The sequence below is a fragment of the Bos grunniens genome, chromosome 13 (assembly GCF_055505025.1).
Source record: "Bos grunniens cultivar Pamir isolate PY7600 chromosome 13, Bosgru_T2T1.0, whole genome shotgun sequence".
NCBI lineage: Eukaryota > Metazoa > Chordata > Mammalia > Artiodactyla > Bovidae > Bos > Bos grunniens.
Window position 1 is genome coordinate 55,139,777 of NC_141177.1, and position 21,039 is coordinate 55,160,815.

General features: G+C 41.3%; 1 protein-coding gene across 13 annotated transcripts in view; it reads left to right on the forward strand.

Moving 5' to 3' along the window:
* The window catches only part of FRMD4A (FERM domain containing 4A), a 521,947-nt gene that overhangs the window by 467,502 nt on the left and 33,406 nt on the right, over positions 1 to 21,039 (forward strand). For all 13 annotated transcript variants that reach the window (XM_086334274.1, XM_086334272.1, XM_086334273.1 and 10 more), the window contains one exon: positions 19,161 to 19,294. In XM_086334274.1, coding sequence (XP_086190400.1) covers positions 19,161 to 19,294 — 134 coding nt within the window. The remainder of the gene's footprint in view (positions 1 to 19,160; positions 19,295 to 21,039) is intronic.

The following is a 21,039-nucleotide window of genomic DNA, read 5'->3' on the forward strand; positions in this document are numbered from 1 at the left end:
CTGCAGATGGTGACTGCAGCCATGAAATTAAAAGACTTACTCCTTGGAAGGAAAGTTATGACCAACCTAGATAGCATATTGAAAAGCAGAGACATTACTTTGCCAACAAAGGTCCGTCTAGTTAAGGCTATGGTTTTTCCAGTGGTCATGTATGGATGTGAGAGTTGGACTGTGAAGAAGACTGAGCACCGAAGAATTGATGCTTTTGAACTGTGGTGTTGGAGAAGACTCTTGAGAGTCCCTTGGACTGGAAGGAGATCCAACCAGTCCATTCTGAAGGAGATCAGCCCTGGGATTTCTTTGGAAGGAATGATGCTAAAGCTGAAACTCCAGTACTTTGGCCACCTCATGCGAAGAGTTGACTCATTGGAAAAGACTCTGATGCTGGGAGGGATTGGGGGCAGGAGGAGAAGGGGATGACAGAGGATGAGATGGCTGGATGGCACCACTGACTCGATGGACGTGAGTCTGGGTGAACTCCGGGAGTTGGTGATGGACAGGGAGGCCTGGTGTGCTGCGATTCATGGGGTCACAAAGAGTCGGACATGACTGAGTGAGTGAACTGAACTGAACTGGATTGAATCTATAGATTGCTTTGGGGAGTATAGTCATTTTCACAATATTGATTCTTTCAGTCCAAGAACATGGTATATCTCTCCATCTGTTTGTGTCATCTTTGATTTCTCTCATCTGTGTATCATGGTTTTCTGCATACAGATATTTTGCCTTCTTAGGTAAGTTTATTTATTTTTTTAATCAAAGGATAAGTGCTTTACAATATTGTGTTGGTTTCTGCCATACATCAGTACTTATGTAGGTTTTTTCCTAAGTATTTTACCCTTTTCATTGCAATGATAATGAGATTGTTTCCTTAATTTCTCTTTTTGATCTTTTGTAGTTAGTATATAAGAATGCAAGAGATGTCTGTATTAATTTTTTTTCTAGTCATATTTATTTTTGAGATCTCAAGTAACATTCTTAAAAATAAAAACAAGGAGTGAAATTTTTAGGCTATCCAAAGGAGGTGGGTGGGTTTTTAAGAGGTGAGCAATAGAGCAACCTTGGCCAAAGGAGTTTTGGAGTAGGGAGTGCAGGACTGAATTGTCAATGGGAGGTGAAGAAATATTTGAAGGCAGAGTTTGGCTGTGAAGAATGGAGAGTGGTATTAAGCTAATTGAAACAGAAAGCAAGATTGAATCAGGAAGATTCATTCTTAAAATAGAAAACTAGAGAATGTCTAACTAATGAAAAGAAGAATTCAAGAGAAGGAAATAAAGTATGATCTAGAAAATAAATCACTGCAAAAGAAAAAAATGTCAGAGCACATGTAAGCATTGCCTTTAGATAAAAGTTGTAACACCTCTTCCATTGAAATTAGAGGGAAGGAAGAATGATTAAGTTATATGTAGGTTTGGGGATCTGGTAAAGCTTAGAATTAAATTTCACCATTCTGTTTTAATTTAGTATCCTATGACTTTACTGTTTCCACTGTTTCCCCACCTATTTCCCATGAAGTGATGGGACTGGATGCCATGATCTTAATTTTCTGAATGTTGAGCTTTAAGCCAACTTTTTCACTCTCCTCTTTCACTTTCATCAAGAGGCTTTTTAGTTCCTCTTCACTTTCTGCCATAAGGGTGGTGTCATCTGCGTATCTAAGGTTATTGATATTTCTCCCGGCAATCTTGATTCCAGCTTGTGCTTCTTCCAGCCCAGCATTTCTCATGATGTACTCTGCATAGAAGTTAAATAAGCAGGGTAACAATATACAGCCTTGACGTACTCCTTTTCTTATTTGGAACCAGTCTGTTGTTCCATGTCCGGTTCTAACTGTTGCTTCCTGACCTGCATATAGGTTTCTCAAGAGGCAGGTCAGGTGATCTGGTTTCCAGTCTCTTTCAGAATTTTCCACAGTTTATTGTGATCCACATAGTCAAAGGCTGGACATGAGTTTGAGTCAACTCCGGGAGTTGGTGATGGACAGGGAGGCCTGGCGTGCTGAGATTCATGGGGTCTCAAAGAGTCGAACACAACTGAGCGACTGAACTGAACTGAACTGATGACCTTACTGAATTTATTGATGAGCTCTAGTAGTTTTCTGGCGGCATCTTTAGGATTTTCTATGTGTAGTATTAGGTCATCTACAAACAGTGACAGTTACTTCTTTTCCAATTTGGATTCCTTTGATTTCTTTTTATTCTCTGGTTACTATAGCTAGGACTCCCAAGACTATGTTGAATAATAGTGGTGAGAGTGGACACTCCTGTCTTGTTTCTGATCTTAGAGGAAATGCTTTCAGTTTTTACCAGTGAGAATAATGTTTGCTGTGGGTTTGTCGTATATGGCCTTTATTATGTTGAGGTAGGTTCCCCCTATGCTTACTTTCTGGAGAATTTTTATCATAAATTAAGTGTAGAATTTTGTCAAAAGCTTTTTCTGCATCTATTGAAATGATCATGTGGTTTTTATTCTTTAGTTTGTTAATGTGATGTATCACACTGATTAATTTGCAGATATTGAAGAATCCTTGCATCCCTGGGATAAATTCCACTTGATCATGGTGTGTAGTGCTTTAAATGTATTTTTGCATTCAGTTTGCTAATATTTTATTGAGGATTTTTGCATCTATGTTCATCAGTGATATTGGCCTGTAATATTCTTTTTTATGATATCTTTGTCTGGTTTTGGTATCTGGTGATGGTGGCTTCCTAGAATGATCTTGGGAGTGTTTCTCTGCCTGCAGTTTTTTGGAAGAGTTTGAGAGGGATAGGTATTAACTCTTCTCTAAATGTTTGATAGAATTCGCCTGTGAAGCTATCTAGTACTGGACTTTTGTCGGAAGATTTTTAATTAGTTTCAATTTCATTACTTGTGATTGGTCTGTTCATATTTTCTGTTTCTTCCTGGCTCAGTCTTGGAAGGTTGTACTTCTTTAAGAATTTGTTCATTTCTTCCAGAGTGTCCATTTTATTGGCATACAGTTGTTTGTAGTGGAATCTTCTCTTACAATCCTTTGTATTTCTGTGCTGTCTGTTGTGGCTTCTCTTTTTTCATTTCTAATTTAATTGCCTTGAGTCCTCTCCCTTTTTATCTTGATAAGTCTGGCTAAAGATTTATCAATTTTGTTTATCTTCTCAAAGAGCCAGCATTCAGTTTTATTGATCTTTGCTATTGTTTTCTTCATTTCTATTTCATTTATTTCTGCTCTGATCTTTATCATTTCTTTCCTTCTGTTAACTTTGGGTTTTGTTTTGTTTTTTTTTGCGGGGCAGGGGTTCTTTTACTAGTTGCTTTAGGTGTAAAGTTCAGTTCAGTTCAGTCGCTCAGTCGTGTTCAACTTTTTGCGACCTCATGAATCGCAGCACCCCAGGCCTCCCTATCCATCACCAACTCCCGGAGTTCACTCAGACTCACGTCCATCCAGTCAGTGACGCCATCCAGCCATCTCATCCTCTGTCATCCCCTTCTCCTCCTGCCCCCAATCCCTCCCAGCTTCAGAATCTTTTCCAATGAGTCAACTCTTCGCATGAGGTGGCCAAAGTACTGGAGTTTCAGCTTTAGCATCAATCCTTCCAAAAAATCCCAGTGCTGATCTCCTTCCGAATGGACTGGTTGGATCTCCTTGCAGTCCAAGGGACTCTCAAGAGTCTTCTCCAACACCACAATTCAAAAGCATCGATTCTTCAGCTCTCAGCTTTCTTCACAGTCCAACTCTCACATCCATACATGACCACTGGAAAAACCATAGCCTTGACTAGACGGACCTTTGTTGGCAAAGTAATGTCTCTGCTTTTCAATATGCTATCTAGGATGGTCATAACTTTCCTTCCAAAGAGTAAGCGTCTTTTAATCTCATGGCTGCAGTCACCATCTGCAGTGATTTTTGAACCCCAAAAAATAAAGTCTGACACTGTTTCCACTGTTTCCCCATCTATTTGCCATGAAGTGATGGGACCAGATGCCATGATCTTTGTTTTCTGAATGTTGAACTTGTTGGCTTAAGCCAACTTTTTCACTCTCCACTTTCAGTTTCATCAAGAGGCTTTTTAGTTCCTCTTCACTTTCTGGCGTAAGGGTGGTGTCATCTGTAAAGTTAGGTTGTTTATTTAAGATTTTTTTGTGTTTTGAGGTAGGATTGTATTGCTGTAAATTTTACTTTTAGAACTGCTTTTGCTGCATCCCATAGATTTTGGGTTGTTGTGTTTTCCTTATCATTTGTTTCTAAGTATTTTTTATTTCCTCTCTGACTTCTAAAGTGATCTCTTGGTTATTTAGTAGCATATTCTTCAGCTTCCATGTGTTTGTGGTTTTTTTCAGTTTTTTTCTGTAATTGATTTCTACTCTCATAGGGCTGTAATCTAAAAAGATGCTGGATATGTTTTCAGTTTTCTTAAATTTACCAAGGCTTGATTTGTGATCCAAGATGTGATCTATGCTGGAGAGTGTTCCACGCACACTTGAAAAGAAAGTGTATCCTACTGGTTTTTGATGGAATATCCTATAGATATCAATTGAGTCTACCTGGTCTAATGTGTCATTTAAGGCTTGTGCTTCTTTATTTTCTGTCTGGTTGATCTGTTCTTTGGTGTAAATGGGGTGTTAGAGTCCCCCATTATTATCGTGTTACTGTAGATTTCCCCTTTTATGACTGTTAGCATTTGCCTTATATATTGAGGTGCTCCCATGTTGAGTGCACAGATATTTACAATCATATCTTCTTGGATTGATCCCTTGATCATTAGGTAGTGTCCTTCCTTGTCTCTTGTAACAGTGTTTTATTTTTTAAAGTTTATTTTGTCTGGTATGAGTATTGCTACTCCAGGTTTCTTTTGAGATGCTGTTAATTTTTTAAATAAGTTGCTCAATTCTCTCTCTCCTCCTCCCTCTATTTTTCTTTTTAATTATCTTTGTACTCTTCACCCTTTGCTAAGAGTACCAGTGAGTCCTTTTTTTTTTTTTTCTGAGTCCCAGAGACTCTTAGCTGCCACCAAAAGGTGTTTATTTTCAAAGTGCTCCCATTTCAATACTCTTTAACATGAACTATTTTATTTTTAAAATTTCTGACTCTAATGAAAAGTTTTCTGAGCATGAACTTTTCACATTACAAAAAATCACATTTCATTCCCTGAGACGCTTTCCAGAGATCACACATTTATCCTGAAATCTGCCAGGTGGCTCTATTTCCCATGTTCTCTTAGGACATCTTTTCTGTAAGAAATTCATAATTGAGGATTTGTGAGGCAAATAAATATCTCTCATCATAAAGAAGGGTTCAGACCTTTCCCTCATATTTATTCCTGGGGTATCTGCCAAAACTTTTCCTTACAGCTTTTATAGATCTGCTGGGAATATGCCTTCTTCCTTCTTTTTTTTTTCCTTCCTAAAAGTCTAAACAGAGAGATAGTCATTTCCTTCCCTTACTTTTAGGACAACGGATTTCTTTCTTCTTTGGGGGACTATTTGTTTCAAATTTCCCCCTGCTTTCAGAGAGGAAAGCACCCCTTCTGTCTCTTGAGGTCAGCGGACTGGTCATCAGAATTCCATCTGTGTAAAAACAGATGAGCCTGGTTCCTGACAACATTCTCTTCAAGAGGATGCATTCTCATATCCGGTGCGGAGTAGCCCAGGGTCTTTTGAAAGATTGGAGCCCATTCTCCATCTCAGCCCGATGAGCACATCCTTCCCATTTGCCGGGGGAGCAGGGAGCTGCTGTTTGTGTGAGTTGGCCTTCTCCTCACATCCTGCCCCAGGGAACCAGCTGCCCATTGGGCGACAACTGGAGTTCCCCAGCTGGAACCTGTGGAAAGTCCTAGATGCGGTTTCTCCAGAGGTGGCAGAACAAGTTTTCTCCATATCCCTGCCAACAACAGCCCTAGCATCCATGAGTTCACTCCAGAGATCTCCCAAAGCCCGTTGAAAGTCACTCTCGGATCTTAAGCACATCATTCAAACTCTCCTGGCTGTGTTTGGTTAGCAGTTGTCTTCTTAGAGGTCAGATCTTTTCCTCCCCTTCACTGGCCAGTTGATGAATGACTGATTTCTATAAAGGATGTGGATTGAAATATGATCATCTGATAGCCAAAGACAAAAGATATTTTCCATCTGGGCTCAAACAGATGTTGACTAGGCAGTGAGTAAGACGAAAGGTTTTCCAGAGAACTGATCTGATGCTGGTCTTCCTGGCCATGGACCATAGGGAGACTCAGCCTCCTCAGACTAGACTTAGGGACATCATCAGCCCTGCAGGCTAATTATCTAATTGGCCCTGGAATGTAGGCTCACTCCTTACACCGCTGCCACCACCTCTCCTATTCAGGTGCATGGTTTATTTCCTTCCTCCTGCTAGATAGTGTTTTGTGGCCAAACCCAAGGCTCTCTGAGGGCTGGGCTTACATCCGGTTACCTGTATCCCTGTCTCCTGCCCCCACTGTGTACACAGACGGTGCTTCAGAGACTTCTGTTGCTTCATTGGTGCATTGGAAGGACCCATCGGCTCCTCCTCCTTCTTTCTGCCTGTATGTTCCTCCATACATCCTGCAGAAAGAGTCTGTCTGGGCTTGCAAAGACAGATAGGACTGCATGCCAACAATGTTACAGCAAGACAAAGTTCCTCCCCTCGTGGTATTTCCATCCTTAGGATGAAAAAGACCAAACAGGAAGCTGGAATCCCAGCTCTGCCTCCTTGAGTCCTGGTGACCACTTCTATGGAAATGGGGTTAATGTTTTTGTGAGAATGAAATGAAGTAGAATATGTGGGAAGCTCCTGTTAGGGGTTCTGTAAAAATCTCCCCGTTCCCTTTTTTCTCCCATGCTTCCTGCGTGTGGACCTTCCACTAGCTTTCTGCGTTTCCTGCCTGTTCACTGTTCTTCCTCTTTACATTCTGAGGCTCCTCAGAATCGGGGTGCCAACCCCTAACAAAAGTCAGTGAGATGGTTTAATACAAGTAACCAGAAATATTGAGGTAGTGCCTGTGGTGTTCTGAGCTCTGGTCTAAACACCTTGCCAGCACTGTCTCCTTTGATCATCCCAGCTTTTGAAGAAGTCCTGCTTTCGTTCTCACAGTATAAGGGAGGTGACAGATTGAGAGAGGTCATGTAACATTGCCGAGTCCTCACAGCAAGTAAGTCACAGGAGCCAGGACACAAGCCTAGACTTGTTAACTCTAAACTGCTGGACAGTAGTATTCTGCCTCCAGAGGCTACAAGACCTGTAGAAGTTTCTCAAGGTGTATTCACAGCACTCTATCCTTATAACCTTCGTGCTGCTCGAAGATTTGACACCAATAACAAAGTATTTATGCGCTACTTAGATCTTTCACAAATATTCATAATCACTCCTGTTTTTCCCAGGGTTACTACATCAATTGATTATTTCTGGACAGCCCTTTCCAAGTAGCACTTGGCTAGTGTTTGTCAGTCTATACATTTTGAAATATCACTCTTCTGGCTCCAGGAAATTGCTGTCCATCTTCATATATCATGAACCCCAAACACAGCTCAGATTAAACAGTGTTCAAGTCTACAGTTATTTGCTTTGGTCTTTTGATAAGAGGCAGAGGTCAGTCCTTTAGGTGCTGGTCGATAATTAGACATTTCCTTTTGATGTGAAGCACTTTGTAGCAATAGCTGGGAGAGGGACCAGAGCTGCCATGATGTTTGTCTGTTCTAGAGGCAGGGATGAGAAAGAAAAGAGGAGGAAGATGATACCGTATGTAAGGTTTCTTTTGTAAAATTTGTAAAAATGACTCCTAGAGGTGAGAGGGAACTGCCTCAGTAAGTCGTTTATTAACAGCTTATTTACCAGAGACGTATGCAGTGTTTCAATATTCACTTACATAACAAATCACCAGTCACAGGTGTTAGTTTCCACAAAAATCCCCTGGTCAGTAGTGTCTGAAGTACCAGATTCTTTGAGTTTGGAGAAATCTTGGGGGTTAGTTAGTTGGTCACTTTCTAGTTGGAGACATCATGGTTCTGAGAGGTTAACAACCCAAGTGTGTGTGTGTGCTCAGTTGTGACTCCATGGAGTATAGCCTGCCAGACTCCTCTGTCCATGGAATTTTCCAGACAAGGATACTGGAGTGGGTTGCCATTTCCTACTCCAGGGGAGTATTCCCAACCCAGGGATCAAACCCGCATCTCCTGCATTGGTTCAACACTGAGCCACATGGGAAGTTCTTACAACTCGAGATCTGATACCACGAAGACCAACAAGACCTTCTAGAACTAACACCCAAAAAGATGTCCTTTTCATTATAGGGGACTGGAATGCGAAAGCAGGAAGTCAAGAAAAACATGGAGTAACAGGCAAATTTGGCCTTGGAGTACAGAATGAGGCAGGGCAAAGGCTAATAGAGTTTTGCCAAGACAACACATTGGTTATAGCAAACACCCTCTTCCAAAAACACAAGAAATGACTCTATACATGGACATCACTACATGGTCAATACTGAAATCAGATTGATTATATTCTTTGCAGCCAAAGATGAAGAAGCTCTAGACAGTCAGCAAAAACAAGACTGGGAACTTACTGTGGCTCAGATCATGAACTCCTTATTGTCAAATTCAGACTTCAAGTAAAGAAAGTAGGGAAAACCACTAGACAATTTAGGTATGACCCAAACCAAATCCCTTATGATTATACAACAGAAGTGAGAAATAGATTCAAGGGATTAAATCTGATAGAGTGCCTGAAGAACTATGGATGGAGATTCACGACACAGTATAGGAGGCAGGAAACAAGACGATCCCCAAGAAAAAGAAATGCAAGAAGGCAAAGTGGTTGTCTGAGGAGGCCTTACAAATAGCAGTGAAAAGAAGAGAAGTGAAAGACAAAGGAAAAAAGGAAAGATATGCCCATTTGAATGCAGAGTTCCAAAGAATAGCAAGGAGAGATAAGAAAACCTTCCTCAGTGATCAATGCAAAGAAATAAAGGAAGACAATAGAATGGGAAAAACTAGAGATGTCTTCGAGAAAATTAGAGATACCAAGAGAACATTTCATGCAAAGATGGGTACAATAAAGGGCAGAAATCGTATGGACCTAACAGAAGCAGAAGATATTAAGAAGAGGTGGCAAGAATACACAGAAGAACTGCACAAAAAAATCTTCATGACCCAGATAATCATGATGGTGTGATCACTCACTTAGAGCCAGACATCCTGGAATGTGAAGTCAAGTGGGCCTTAGGAAGCATTACTACGAAGAAAGCTAGTGGAGGTGATGTAATTCCAATTGAGCTCTTTCAAATCCTAAAAGATAATGCTGTGAAAGTGCTGTACTCAATATGCCAGCAAATTTGGAAAACTCAGCAGTGGCCACAGGACTGGAAAAGGTCAGTTTTCATTCCAATCCCAAAGAAAGGCAATGCCAAAGAATGCTCAAACTACCGCACAATTGCACTCGTCTCACACGCTAGTAATGTAATGCTCAAAATTCTCCAAGCCAGGCTTCAACAGTACATGAACCATGAACTTCCAGATGTTCAAGCTGGATTAGAAAAGGCAAAGGAACCAGAAATCAAATTGCCAAATTCACTGGATCATTGAAAAAGCAAGAGAGTTCCAGAAAAGCATCTACTTCTGCTTCTTTGACTACGCCAAAGCCTTTGACTGTGTGGATCACAACAAACTGTGGAAAATTCTGAAAGAGATGGGAATATCATACCACCTGACCTGCCTCTTGAGAAATCTGTATGCAGGTCAGGAAGCAACAGTTAGAACTGGACATGGAACAACTGACTGGTTCCAAATAGGAAAAGGAGTACATCAAGACTGTATATTGTCACCCTGCTTATTTAACTTATATGCAGAGTACATCATGAGAAACGCTGGACTGGATGAAGCACAAGCTGGAATCAAGATTGCTGGGAGAAATATCAATAACCTCAGATATGTAGATGACACCACCATTATGGCAGAAAGTAAAGAAGAACTAAAGAGCTTCTTGATGAAAGTGAAAGAGGAGAATGAAAAAGTTGGCTTAAAACTCAACATTCAGAAAGCTAAAGTCATGGCATCCTGTCCCATCACTCCATGGCACATAGATGGAGAAACAGGGGAAACAGTGGCTGACTTTATTTTCTTGGGCTCCAAAATCACTGCAGATGGTGACTGCAGCCATGAAATTAAAAGACGCTTGCTCCTTGGAAGAAAAGTTATGATGAACTTAGCATATTAAAAAGCAGAGACATTACTTTGCCAACAAAGGTCCATCTAGTCAAAGCTATGGTTTTTCCAGTAGTCATGTATGGATGTGAGAGTTAGACTATAAAGAAAGCTGAGCATTGAGAATTGATGCTTTTGAACTGTGATGTTGGAGAAGACTCTTGAGTCCCTTGGACTGCAAGAAGATCCAACCAGTCCATCCTAAAGGAAATCAGTCCTGAATATTCATTGGAAGGACTGATGTTGAAGCTGAAACTCTAATACTTTGGCCATCTGATGTGAAGAACTGACTTATTTGAAAAGACCCTGATGCTGGGAAAGATTGAAGGCAGGAGGAGAAGGGGACGACAGAGGATGAGATGGTTGGATGGCATCACCAACTCAATGGACATGAGTTTGAGTAAATGCCAGGTGTTGGTGATGGACAGGGAGGCCTGGTGGGCTGCAGTCCATGGGCTCGCAAAGAGTCAGACACGACTGAGTGACTGAACTGAACTGAACTATGTTGGAAATCCAGATGTCTTTTATCTTTCACAGCTGCTCTCAAAAATAGCAGATTCCCATCTTGTTCATTTCTAAGGGTCTGAACGTATAACCTTGGATTTGTGCTGCCTGTGAAAAGGCATGTGTGTGTTCACATACCTGGAAATGGATAAATTGTAGTAACCGAGAACTTTTATACCATTCGCCATGTGTAGGTGCTGATTGAAAATTATTTCTGTGCTTAGAATCCTTCCAGATGTGCTTTTAGTTGGTAAGACGCTCATTGCCCTGAGCCCCTGAGGCTCTTCTGATTGTGTTTCTCCCCTGGATTCATTCTGTTCTGTCACTTGAGAGGATGAAGAGTGAATGTCTGCCTCCCAGTTTCTAGCTGTCTGGCTATTCTACCTTTTAGATGCCACACCTGCCTTGCAGGGATGTCTGAAGAGTAACAACATCAACATCATAGAGCACTTGGGGCTCCTTCTTCTGATGCCCTTGAGTTTCTTTCTTTGGTGCTGACACTGGACACTCGGCCGCCTCCCCCCATGGTTGCCATATTTGCCTGGTTGCAGTAAGAGCCCCATAGACTCAGATCCCATAAGCTCCAGGAATGAGCAGCTGTAAGAACTCAGCACGCTTGCCCAGATGGTGCATTTCCTTTTCAGAAAGAGAGGCACTGGGAACCTCTCTTTTTCAAATGTGTTGTGACAGGAACCCCAGTTGCAGAGCTGCCTTAGCTAGAGAATGGTGGAGTAGGGAGCCCAGGACCTGCTGAACTTCCTTGACCCCCATCCCACCCTCATACACCCTAAAAAGCGTAACTACAAACCCAGGGGCTCAAGAAACAGAATTTGAAGTGTCCAGACCTCTTTCGCTTCTTCTAAAGATGAGCTTTGGAGCCCCAGTGGCGGCACAGAGTGCTTCTTTTCCTTGGCAGATGGCCTCCTGGAGCAGGGGCGAGAAAGTCATTTCAATCATCTCTCTCTTTCTGATTCTACCCGTGTGTACCCATGTGAGTATGAGCACTCACTCAAGTCTACCCTGGATACAAGCTAAATGCTCAAAGTGTGTGAGCTCATTAGTCTATTTTATAGACATCCTTTTATTTATTTATTGACCACACCACATGGCATGTGGAGGGAAGATCCCCTGGAGAAGGAAATGACAGTGCATTCCAGTATACTTGCCTGGGAAATCCCATGGACAGAGGAGCCTGGCAGGCTACAGTCCATAGGGTCGCAGAGAGTCAGACACAGCACACATGGCATGAGGAATCTTAGTTCTCCAACCAGGGATCAAACTCAGGCCTCCTGCTTTGGGAGTGCAGAGTCTTAACCACTGGATCACCAGGGAAGTCCTCTCATTAGTCTTTTCAGCAGATTGAAGAGGGCGGGTCACTTGCCCAAGGTCACTCATCTAGTGAGTGGTTTAGAATACAGATCATTTTACCCTCTCCTCACCATCCAGTTACCATGATAATAACACTCTGCATGTCTAGGCCAACCAGCTCATTTACTTTGTTAAGATTTAACTTGGTGTCTGGCACCATATTCCTACTGAAGCAACTTCAAAATTAAAGGTTGAAACAGTGCCAGCCAAGTGTTAGTGGTGCCCAATATGGAGACAGCTCTTGAACCACCACTCTATCTTATATGAGCTTGGTATTTAGGCTAATTATTAGGTTGTTGTTCAGTTGCTAAGTCATGTCCGACTATGCGACCCCATGGACTGCAGCACGCCAGGCTTCCCTGTCACTATCTCCCAGTTTACTCAAACTCATATCCATTGAGTCAGTGATGCCATCCAACTATCTCATCCTCTGTCGCCCCCTTCTCCTCCTGCCCTCAATCTTTCCCAGCATCAGGGTCTTTTCCAGTGAGTCAGCTCTTTGCATCACATGGCCAAAGTATTAGAGCTTCAGCTTTAGCATCCGTCCTTCCAATGAATATTCAGGGTTGATTTCCTTTAAGATTGACTTATTTGATTTCCTTGCTGTCCAAGGAACTCTCAAGAGTCTTCTCAAGCACCACAGTTCAAAAGCATTAATTCTTTGACACTCAGCTTTCTTTACGGTCCAACTCTCACATCCATACATGACTACTGGAAAAACCATAGCTTTGACTACATGGACATTTGTCAGCAAAATGGTGTCTCTGCTTTTGAATACATGGTCTAGGTTTGTCATAGCTTTTCTTCCAAGGAGCAAGTGCCTTTTAATTTTGTGAGTGCAGTTACTGTCCGTGGTGATTTTGGAGACTAGGAAAATAAAATCTGCCATAGTTTCCACTTTTTCCCTATCTATTTTCCATGAAGTGATGGTACCAGATGCCATCATCTTAGTTTTCTGAATATTGAGTTTTAAGGTAGCTTTTTCTCTCCTCTTTCACCCTCATCAAGAGGCTCTTTAGTTTCTCTTTGCTTTCCGCCATTAGAGTGGTATCATCTGCATATTTGAGGTTGTTGATATTTCTCCCATCAATCTTGATTCCAGCCTGTGATTCATCCAGCCTTACGTTTCACATGATGCACTCTGCATAAAAGTTAAATAAGCAAGGTGACAATTAGAGCCTGGATGTACTTTCTTCCCAATTTGGAACCAGTCCATTGTTCCATGTCCAGTTCTAACTGTTGCTTCTTGACCTGCACACAGCTTTCTCAGGGAGCAGATAAGGTGGTCTGCTGCTGCTGCTGCTGCTAAGTCACTTCAGTCGTGTCTGACTCTGTGCGACCCCATAGACGGCAGCCCACCAGGCTCCCCCGTTCCTGGAATTCTCCAGGCAAGAACACTGGAGTGGGTTGCCATTTTCTTCTCCAATGCATGAAAGTGAAGTTGCTCAGTTGTGTCCAACTCTTCGCGACCCCATGGACTGCAGCCCACCAGGCTCCTCCGTCCATGAGACTTTCCAGGCAAGAGTACTGGAGTGGGGTGCCATTGCCTTAGTATTCCCATTTCCTGAAGGATTTTCCACAGTTTGGTTTCATCCACACAGTCAAAGGCTTTAGCTTAGTCAATGAAGCAGAAGTGGATGTTTTTCTGGAATTCCCTTGCTTTTTCTGTGATCCAATGAATGTTGGTTATTTGGTCTCTGGTTCCTCTGCCTTTTCTAAATCCAGCTTGTCCATCTGGAAGTTCTCAGTTCATGTACTGCTGAAGCCTAGCTTGAAGGATTTTGAGCATTACCTTGCTAGCATGTGAAATGAGTGCAATTGTATGGTAGTCTAAACATCCTTTGGCATTGCCTTTCTTTGGGATTGGAATGAAAACTGACCTTTCCAGTCCTGTGGCCACTGCTGAGTTTTTCAAATTTGCTGGTATATTGAGTACAGCACTTTACTAACAGCATAAACTTTTAGGATTTTAAATAGCTCAACTGGAATTCCATCGCCTCCACTAGCTTTGTTCGTAGTGATGCTTCCTAAGGCCCACTTGACTTTACACTCCAGGATGTCTGGCTCTAGACAATGATGACACCATCGTGGTTATCTGGGTCATTAAGAGCTATTTTGTATAGTTCTGTGTATTCTTGCCACCTCTTCTTAATCTTCTGCTTCTGTTAGGTCCTCACCATTTTTGTCCTTTATTGTGCACATTTTTCCATGAAATGTTCCCTTGGTATCTCTGATTTTCTTGAGATCTCTAGTCTTTCCCATTCTATTTTTTCCCTCTATTTCTTTGCATTGTTCTCTGAGGAAGGCTTTCTTATCTCTCCTTGCTATTCTCTGGAACTAGGTAAATCTTTCCCTTTCTCCTTTGCCTTTTGCTTCTCTTCTTTTCTCAGCTATTTGTAAGCCCTCCTCAGACAACCATGTTGCCTTCTTACATTTCTTTTTCTTTGAGATGGTTTTGGTCACAGATTCCTGTTCTTCAGACACTCCATCTACTAGATTTAATTCCTTGAATCTACTTGTCACTTCCACTGAATAGACATCAGGGATTTGATTTAGGTCATACCTGAATTGGCCTAGTGGTTTTCCCTACTTTCTTCAATTTAAGCCTGAATTTTGCAATAAGGAGCTGATGGTCTCAACCACAGTCAGCTCCCGGTCTTGTTTTTGCTGACTGTATAGAGCTTCTCTATCTTCAGCTGCAAAGAATATGACCAGTCGAACTTCGGCATTGCCCATCTGGTGATGTCTGTGTGTAGAGTCATCTCTTGTGTTGTTGGAAGAGGGTGTTTGCTATGACCAGTGTGTGCTCTGGCAAAACTCCTTTAGCCTTTGCCCTACTTCATTTTGTATTCCAAGGATAAACTTGCTTATTACTCCAGGTATCTCTTGACCTCCTACTTTTGCATTCCAATTGCCTGTGATGAAAAGGACATCTTTTTTTGGTGTTAATTCTAGAAGGTACTGTAAATCTTCATAGAACCATTCAAATACAGCTTTTTGGCATTAGTGGTTGGGGCATAGAGTTGGATTACTGTGATGTTGAATGGTTTGCCTTGGAAGCAAACCAAGATCATTTTTGAGATAGCACCTGAGTACTGCATTCTCAACTCTTCTGTGGACTATGAGGGTTATCGCATTTCTTCTAAGAGATTTTTGGCCACAGTAGTAGATATATTGGTCATTTGAATTAAATTTGCTGATTCCTGTCCAGTTTAGTTCACTGATTTCTAAAATGTTGATGTTCACATTTTAGGAATTATTTAGGCTAATTATTGTAAATAATAATAATTTAGGTAGTGCTAATGAGCTCAAATTGCCAACATCCACTGGATCATCGAAAAAGCAAGAGAGTTCCAGAAAAACATCTATTTCTGCTTTATTGATTATACCAAAGCCTTTGACTGTGTGGATCACAATAAACTGTGGAAAATTCTGAAAGAGATGGGAATACCAGACCACCTGACCTGCCTCTTGAGAAATTTGTATACAGATCAGGAAGCAACAGTTAGATCTGGACATGGAACAACAGACTGGTTCCAAATAGGAAAAGGAGCACGTCAAGGCTGTATATTGTCACCCTGCTTATTTAACTTATATGCAGAGTACATCATGAGAAATGCTGGGCTGGAAGAAGCACAAGCTGGAATCAAGATTGCCAGGTGAAATATCAATAATCTCAGATATGCAGATGACAGCACCCTTATGGCAGAAAGTGAAGAGGAACTAAAAAGCCTCTTGATGAAAGTGAAAGAGGAGAGTGAAAAAGTTGGCTTAAAGCTCAACATTCAGAAAACTAAGATCATGGCATCTGGTCCCATCACTTCATGGCAAATAGATGGGGAAACAGTGGAAACAGTGTCAGACTTTATTTTTTTGGCCTCCAAAATCCCTGCAGATGGTGACTGCAGCCATGAAATTAAAAGACGCTTACTCCTTGGAAGGAAAGTTATGACCAACCTAGACAGCATATTCAAAAGCAGAGACATTACTTTGCCAACAAAGGTCCGTCTAGTCAAGGCTATAGTTTTTCCAGTGGTCATGTATGGATGTGAGAGTTGGACTGTGGAGAAAGCTGAGCACCGAATAATTGATGCCTTTGAACTGTGGTGTTGGAGAAGACTCTTGAGAGTCCCTTGGACTGCAAGGAGATCCAACCAGTCCATTCTAAAGGAGATCAGCCCTGGGTGTTCTTTGGAAGGAATGATGCTAAAGCTGAAACTCCAGTACTTTGGCCACCTCATGTGAAGAGTTGACTCATTGGAAAAGACTCTGATGCTGGGAGGGATTGGGGACAGGAGGAAAAGGGAATGACAGAAGATGAGATGGCTGGATGGCATCACCGACTTGATGGACGTGAGTTTGAGTGAACTCCAGGGGTTGGTGATGGACAGGGAGGCCTGGTGTGCTGCAATTCATGGAGTCACAAAGAGTCGGACACAACTGAGCGACTGAACTGAACTGAATGAGCTCAAAACCAAAGCTTAACTAATCTCATAACTAGAGGTCAGATCATCCAGAAACACTGTGCTTTACCACCCAGAGTTTAATGTTGTGATTTTTCCCATCCTTTAAATATAATTCATTCTTAGATTAGACTTCATAAATCATCATTTCCTATTGAGAGGTTAGGTAGAGGTGAGAGGGAAAACAATGAATGTTTCATTTGTGCTAGAAATCCTTTAATCTTCTTGGACCCAAGTTTCCCCAGGTCTGTTTTTTAAATCTAAAGTCTGACTTCCTTCCAGTATTATTTTATATTCTTATTAATCCTTTCAATGATGAAATAGAGCTTAGCTCATTAAATTTTCCTGTGTCTTCACCTGTGGTTGGTGACTATGGCTAAAAGAATGAAATTAAGATTCAAAATGGTTTTTTAATAGCTGTGTTATGTTAGATGGATATAGACTGGATATAGTTCAGGACTAATAAACTGGGGGTAATTGACTTATGGGGGTAGAAAACCTGAAGCATTTCAGAAAGCGGAGCCTGCAGTAGTGTCCAGCCATGTGTTACATTAGCACACCATATGGATTTAGAATCAGAGAGACGCGGTCATAGACACTTTGTGAGGGTCAAGTTTTCATTTGCATTTACTGTTGAATTTGGAAACATGCAACTAACTGAAGCATGATGAAATCCAGGAAAGAGCTTCAAAAATGATTAAAAGCTTGGAAGGCTGATTCTATAAAGAAACCACTTACAGGGACTAGATTTCTTTACCAAGATGAGATACAACTTAATTATAGCATGCTGCGATTCATGGGGTCACAAAGAGTTGGACACGACTGAGTGACTGAACTGAACTGAAGCATATGATTGACAACAGTATTTGTTTATTCAAGCTAATATGTATTAGCCAGTATGGAGACAAAAATGGTCCATTCCTGCAGTGATGGAAATTCTCTGTTTCAAGTTAGAATGGAGTAGGGGGTAGGGGAAGCCTAAAATGGAGTCAAAGTGTACCTAAACATTGAAAATTCTTGAGGATTAAGGTTATAAGAACCTAGGTGCCTGGTAATTGAGGGAACATGGAGACACCTGCTCAGAGCCTAAAGAAGAAAGAAGAATCAGATATATATGGGACTGATTGGAGCATCGCAGGGTTTTTAGTGTAAAAGCATGGAAGTCTTTTTTTTCTAGTATTGATTCTGAGACACCTTCTTTAACCACTGGAAGTAACAGAACAGTTGACTCTTGAGAATTCCTTTTGGATTATTCTCAAATCTGTCATCCATTCACTGAATCGTCCCAAAATGCTTCCTAAGGAAATATAGTTCCCACCCCTCCCTACAACAAATCCTGCTGGGATTTTTATTGGGATTACAGTGATTCACTGGTTTAGTTCCTGAAGAATTGACATCATTACAACACCAAGCCTCCAATCCATGACCAGAGTACTTCCCTATCTTGTTTGAGGTCTTGCTTTTCTCATCAGAGTATTCTACTTTTCATTGTGGAGATCCGTCCACCTTTCACTAGATGAATCTCTAGGTATTCGATGTCGTTTGATGCTGTTGCAGATCTCATGACAGGGGCCCCTTGAAGGCACACCAATCCATTTCTAAGATTTTGCTCTCCATGGCACAAGAAGCAAAGTAATAAGCAACGTTTCCTTTCCCAGGGAGTCAAAGTGCCTTGTGTAACCATCCAGGTAGAAAAGGTATAATCGCTTCACTGCGGGAAACCTATTTCAGAGTCCAAACATTGCAGCCCAGAAACGACTCTTCTGATCTAACGTAAATCTCTCCAGTTGGCATTTCAGCTTATTTTCCTTTTGTTTGGTTTACACTTTGCGCTACACAATGGTTTCCTGTCTAGCAGGCTGCTGTTTGAATCAGCAAGCAGATATTTCTATGCTGCATGTAAAAATAGGGATAACTTTTATTAGGAGGGAATTTGCTCATGATTCAGTCTTGCATTCAAAAACTACAATAAAAATCTCATTTTATTTTTTAACTATATGTGCTTAGCTAAAAAGACCAAAAGAAAATGCTTATTGGTGGTTACCTCTGGGTGACTAGCTTATGGATTATTTTTATACCTGTCTACATTGTCAGATTTTTATGATAAACATGCATTATCTTTGTACTAAGAAAAAAATAAACACTTTAAATTGAAAGAAATTAAAACTATGTATTAAAATGACTGGCTCAGGAATTCCCTGGCAGCCCAGTGGTTAGGACTCTGTGCTTTCGTTATCAAGGGTGCAATTTCAATCCCTAGTGGGAGAACTAAGATCCCTCAAGCTGTGTGGCATGGCCAAAAAAAATTAAACAAATGACTGGCTCAATTTACTTCCCCTTCTTGGTGCAAAATATTTATCAAAATTTGCTAGTGAAATTAAAATGGATGTATGACATATCTTAAGATAATCAAGGAAGAGAAACTTCTCTTTCGGGCATGTACATTTCCCTGTCAGTCTTTCTGACCAGTTGCAAATTACCCAGAGTGCTGAGAAGTTGTTCCTCAAGCTTGGAGCCCCAAGCACCTGTTTATTTCACACTCCGTTGATTCCAGGGGTAAATCCCACATCCACAGCGTGGGCTTCGGTTCAGTTCCTTTGTGGTCCAGATGTGCATCCCTTCGTCGACTGGCCTGGTAACCCTGCTGTTAATTGACAGGTTCTCAGGAATCAGATAGCTCTCAGTCGGCCAAGAAAGACATGCTGGCGGCCTTGAAATCCAGGCAGGAAGCTCTGGAGGAAACACTGCGCCAGCGGCTGGAGGAGCTGAAGAAACTCTGCCTCCGAGAAGCGGTGAGTACCCTTGGTTCATCCTGTGTGCTCATCCGTGCTCGTGAATTTATAAAAGGCAAGGGTGGGCATCACAGTGGGCCTAAGAGGGAAGCAGGACCTCTTCTGTTGATGACACCCAGCCCCTGGGATGAGCATCCCTCATCTTGGACCATAGTGAAACACGCTGACAGCAGTGAAAGCACGTCTTGGCAGAATTCCCAGTGAGAACCTCCCCCCAGGGGCCAAATGACAAGTAGTAATAACAGTCATGATAGCAACGGTAAACAGCAACATTTGCACGGTACCTCATAGTTTATAAAGCATTTCCTCATATGACAGGACCATGTTGGATGGAATGGTTTGCCATCTTCCTAAGACTTTGTGCCTGAGTTTATCAGTGTTATGGCTTTTGTTTTTCTTGAGTATATTTCAGATTTATTTTTGTTGAGATCATAGTGAGAAGCACCTTTAGGGATCAACAAGGAAATCAGGATTTCCTCTGATATATCTTTAAAACTCATGATCTGGTGTGTGTCTTTTAGTGTTTGGTTATTTTTTTTTTTTTGGTAGATGATGCTTTTTTTCCTTTAGTTTTTTCTATTTTGTTTGTTTGTTTTTACAGCAGGTCTTTGGTTACCTATTTTAAATATATCAGTGTCTACATGTCAGTCCCAAACTCCTAATCTATACCTCCCCCTGGTAATCATAAATTCATTCTCTAAGTCTGTGAATCTGTTTCTGCTTAGTAAATAAGTTCATTTGTACCATTTTTTTTTTTGCATTTCACATGTATTTTTTGATGTCGTATGATATTTGTCTCTCTCTGTCTGACTTACTTCACTTTGAATGACAGTCTCCAGTCCGTCCATGTTGCTGCAAATGGCATTATTTCCTTCTTTTTGATGGCTGAGGACTATTCCATTGTACCTATGTGCCACATCTTCTTTATCCGTTCATCTGTCAGTGGACGTTTTAGGTTGCCTCCATGTCTTGGCTACTACAAACAGTACTGCAGTGAACCCTGGGGTGCGTGTATACTTTCGAAAAAAGTTTTTCTGGTTTCAGAAAAGTTTTTTTCCAGACATATGCCCAGGAGTTGGATTGCTCCTAGACATATATCTGGATCATATGGTAGCTCTGTTTTTACTTTTTTGAGGAACCTCCATGCTGTTTTCCACAGTGGCTGCACCAATTTACATTCCCACCGACAATGTAGGAGGGTTCCCTTTTCTGCACAGCCTCTCCAGCATTCATTATTTGTAGACTTTTTGGTTACGGCCATTGAGACTGGTGTGAGGTGATACCTCACTGTAGTTACAGTTTGTGTTTCCCTAATAATTAGTGATGTTGAGCATCTTTTCATGTGCTTTTTTGGCCATCTGTATGTTTTCTTTGTAGAAATGTCTATTTAGGTCTTTGGCCTATTTTTTGATTGGGTTGTTTACTTTTTGGATATTGAGCTGCATGAGCTGTTTGTAAATGAAATCTTAGCCTAATCATCTAAAAAATATTCTAATTTATGCAAAGCAGTGCTTCCTCAGGTATACACACACACACACACACACACACACACACACACACACACGTCTCGCATCTCATTGAGATTTAGGGGCTGTAGCAGATCGCTATTTATATTTATTTCTGTGTCTTTTTCCACCACCTTCTGCTTATTCCACAGTTCTTTGTTATGTTTGAAGGCTTGATTTCTTTTAATGCAATTCACATTACTGTGAGCGTGCTTGCACACAGATATGATGGGGTGGGAA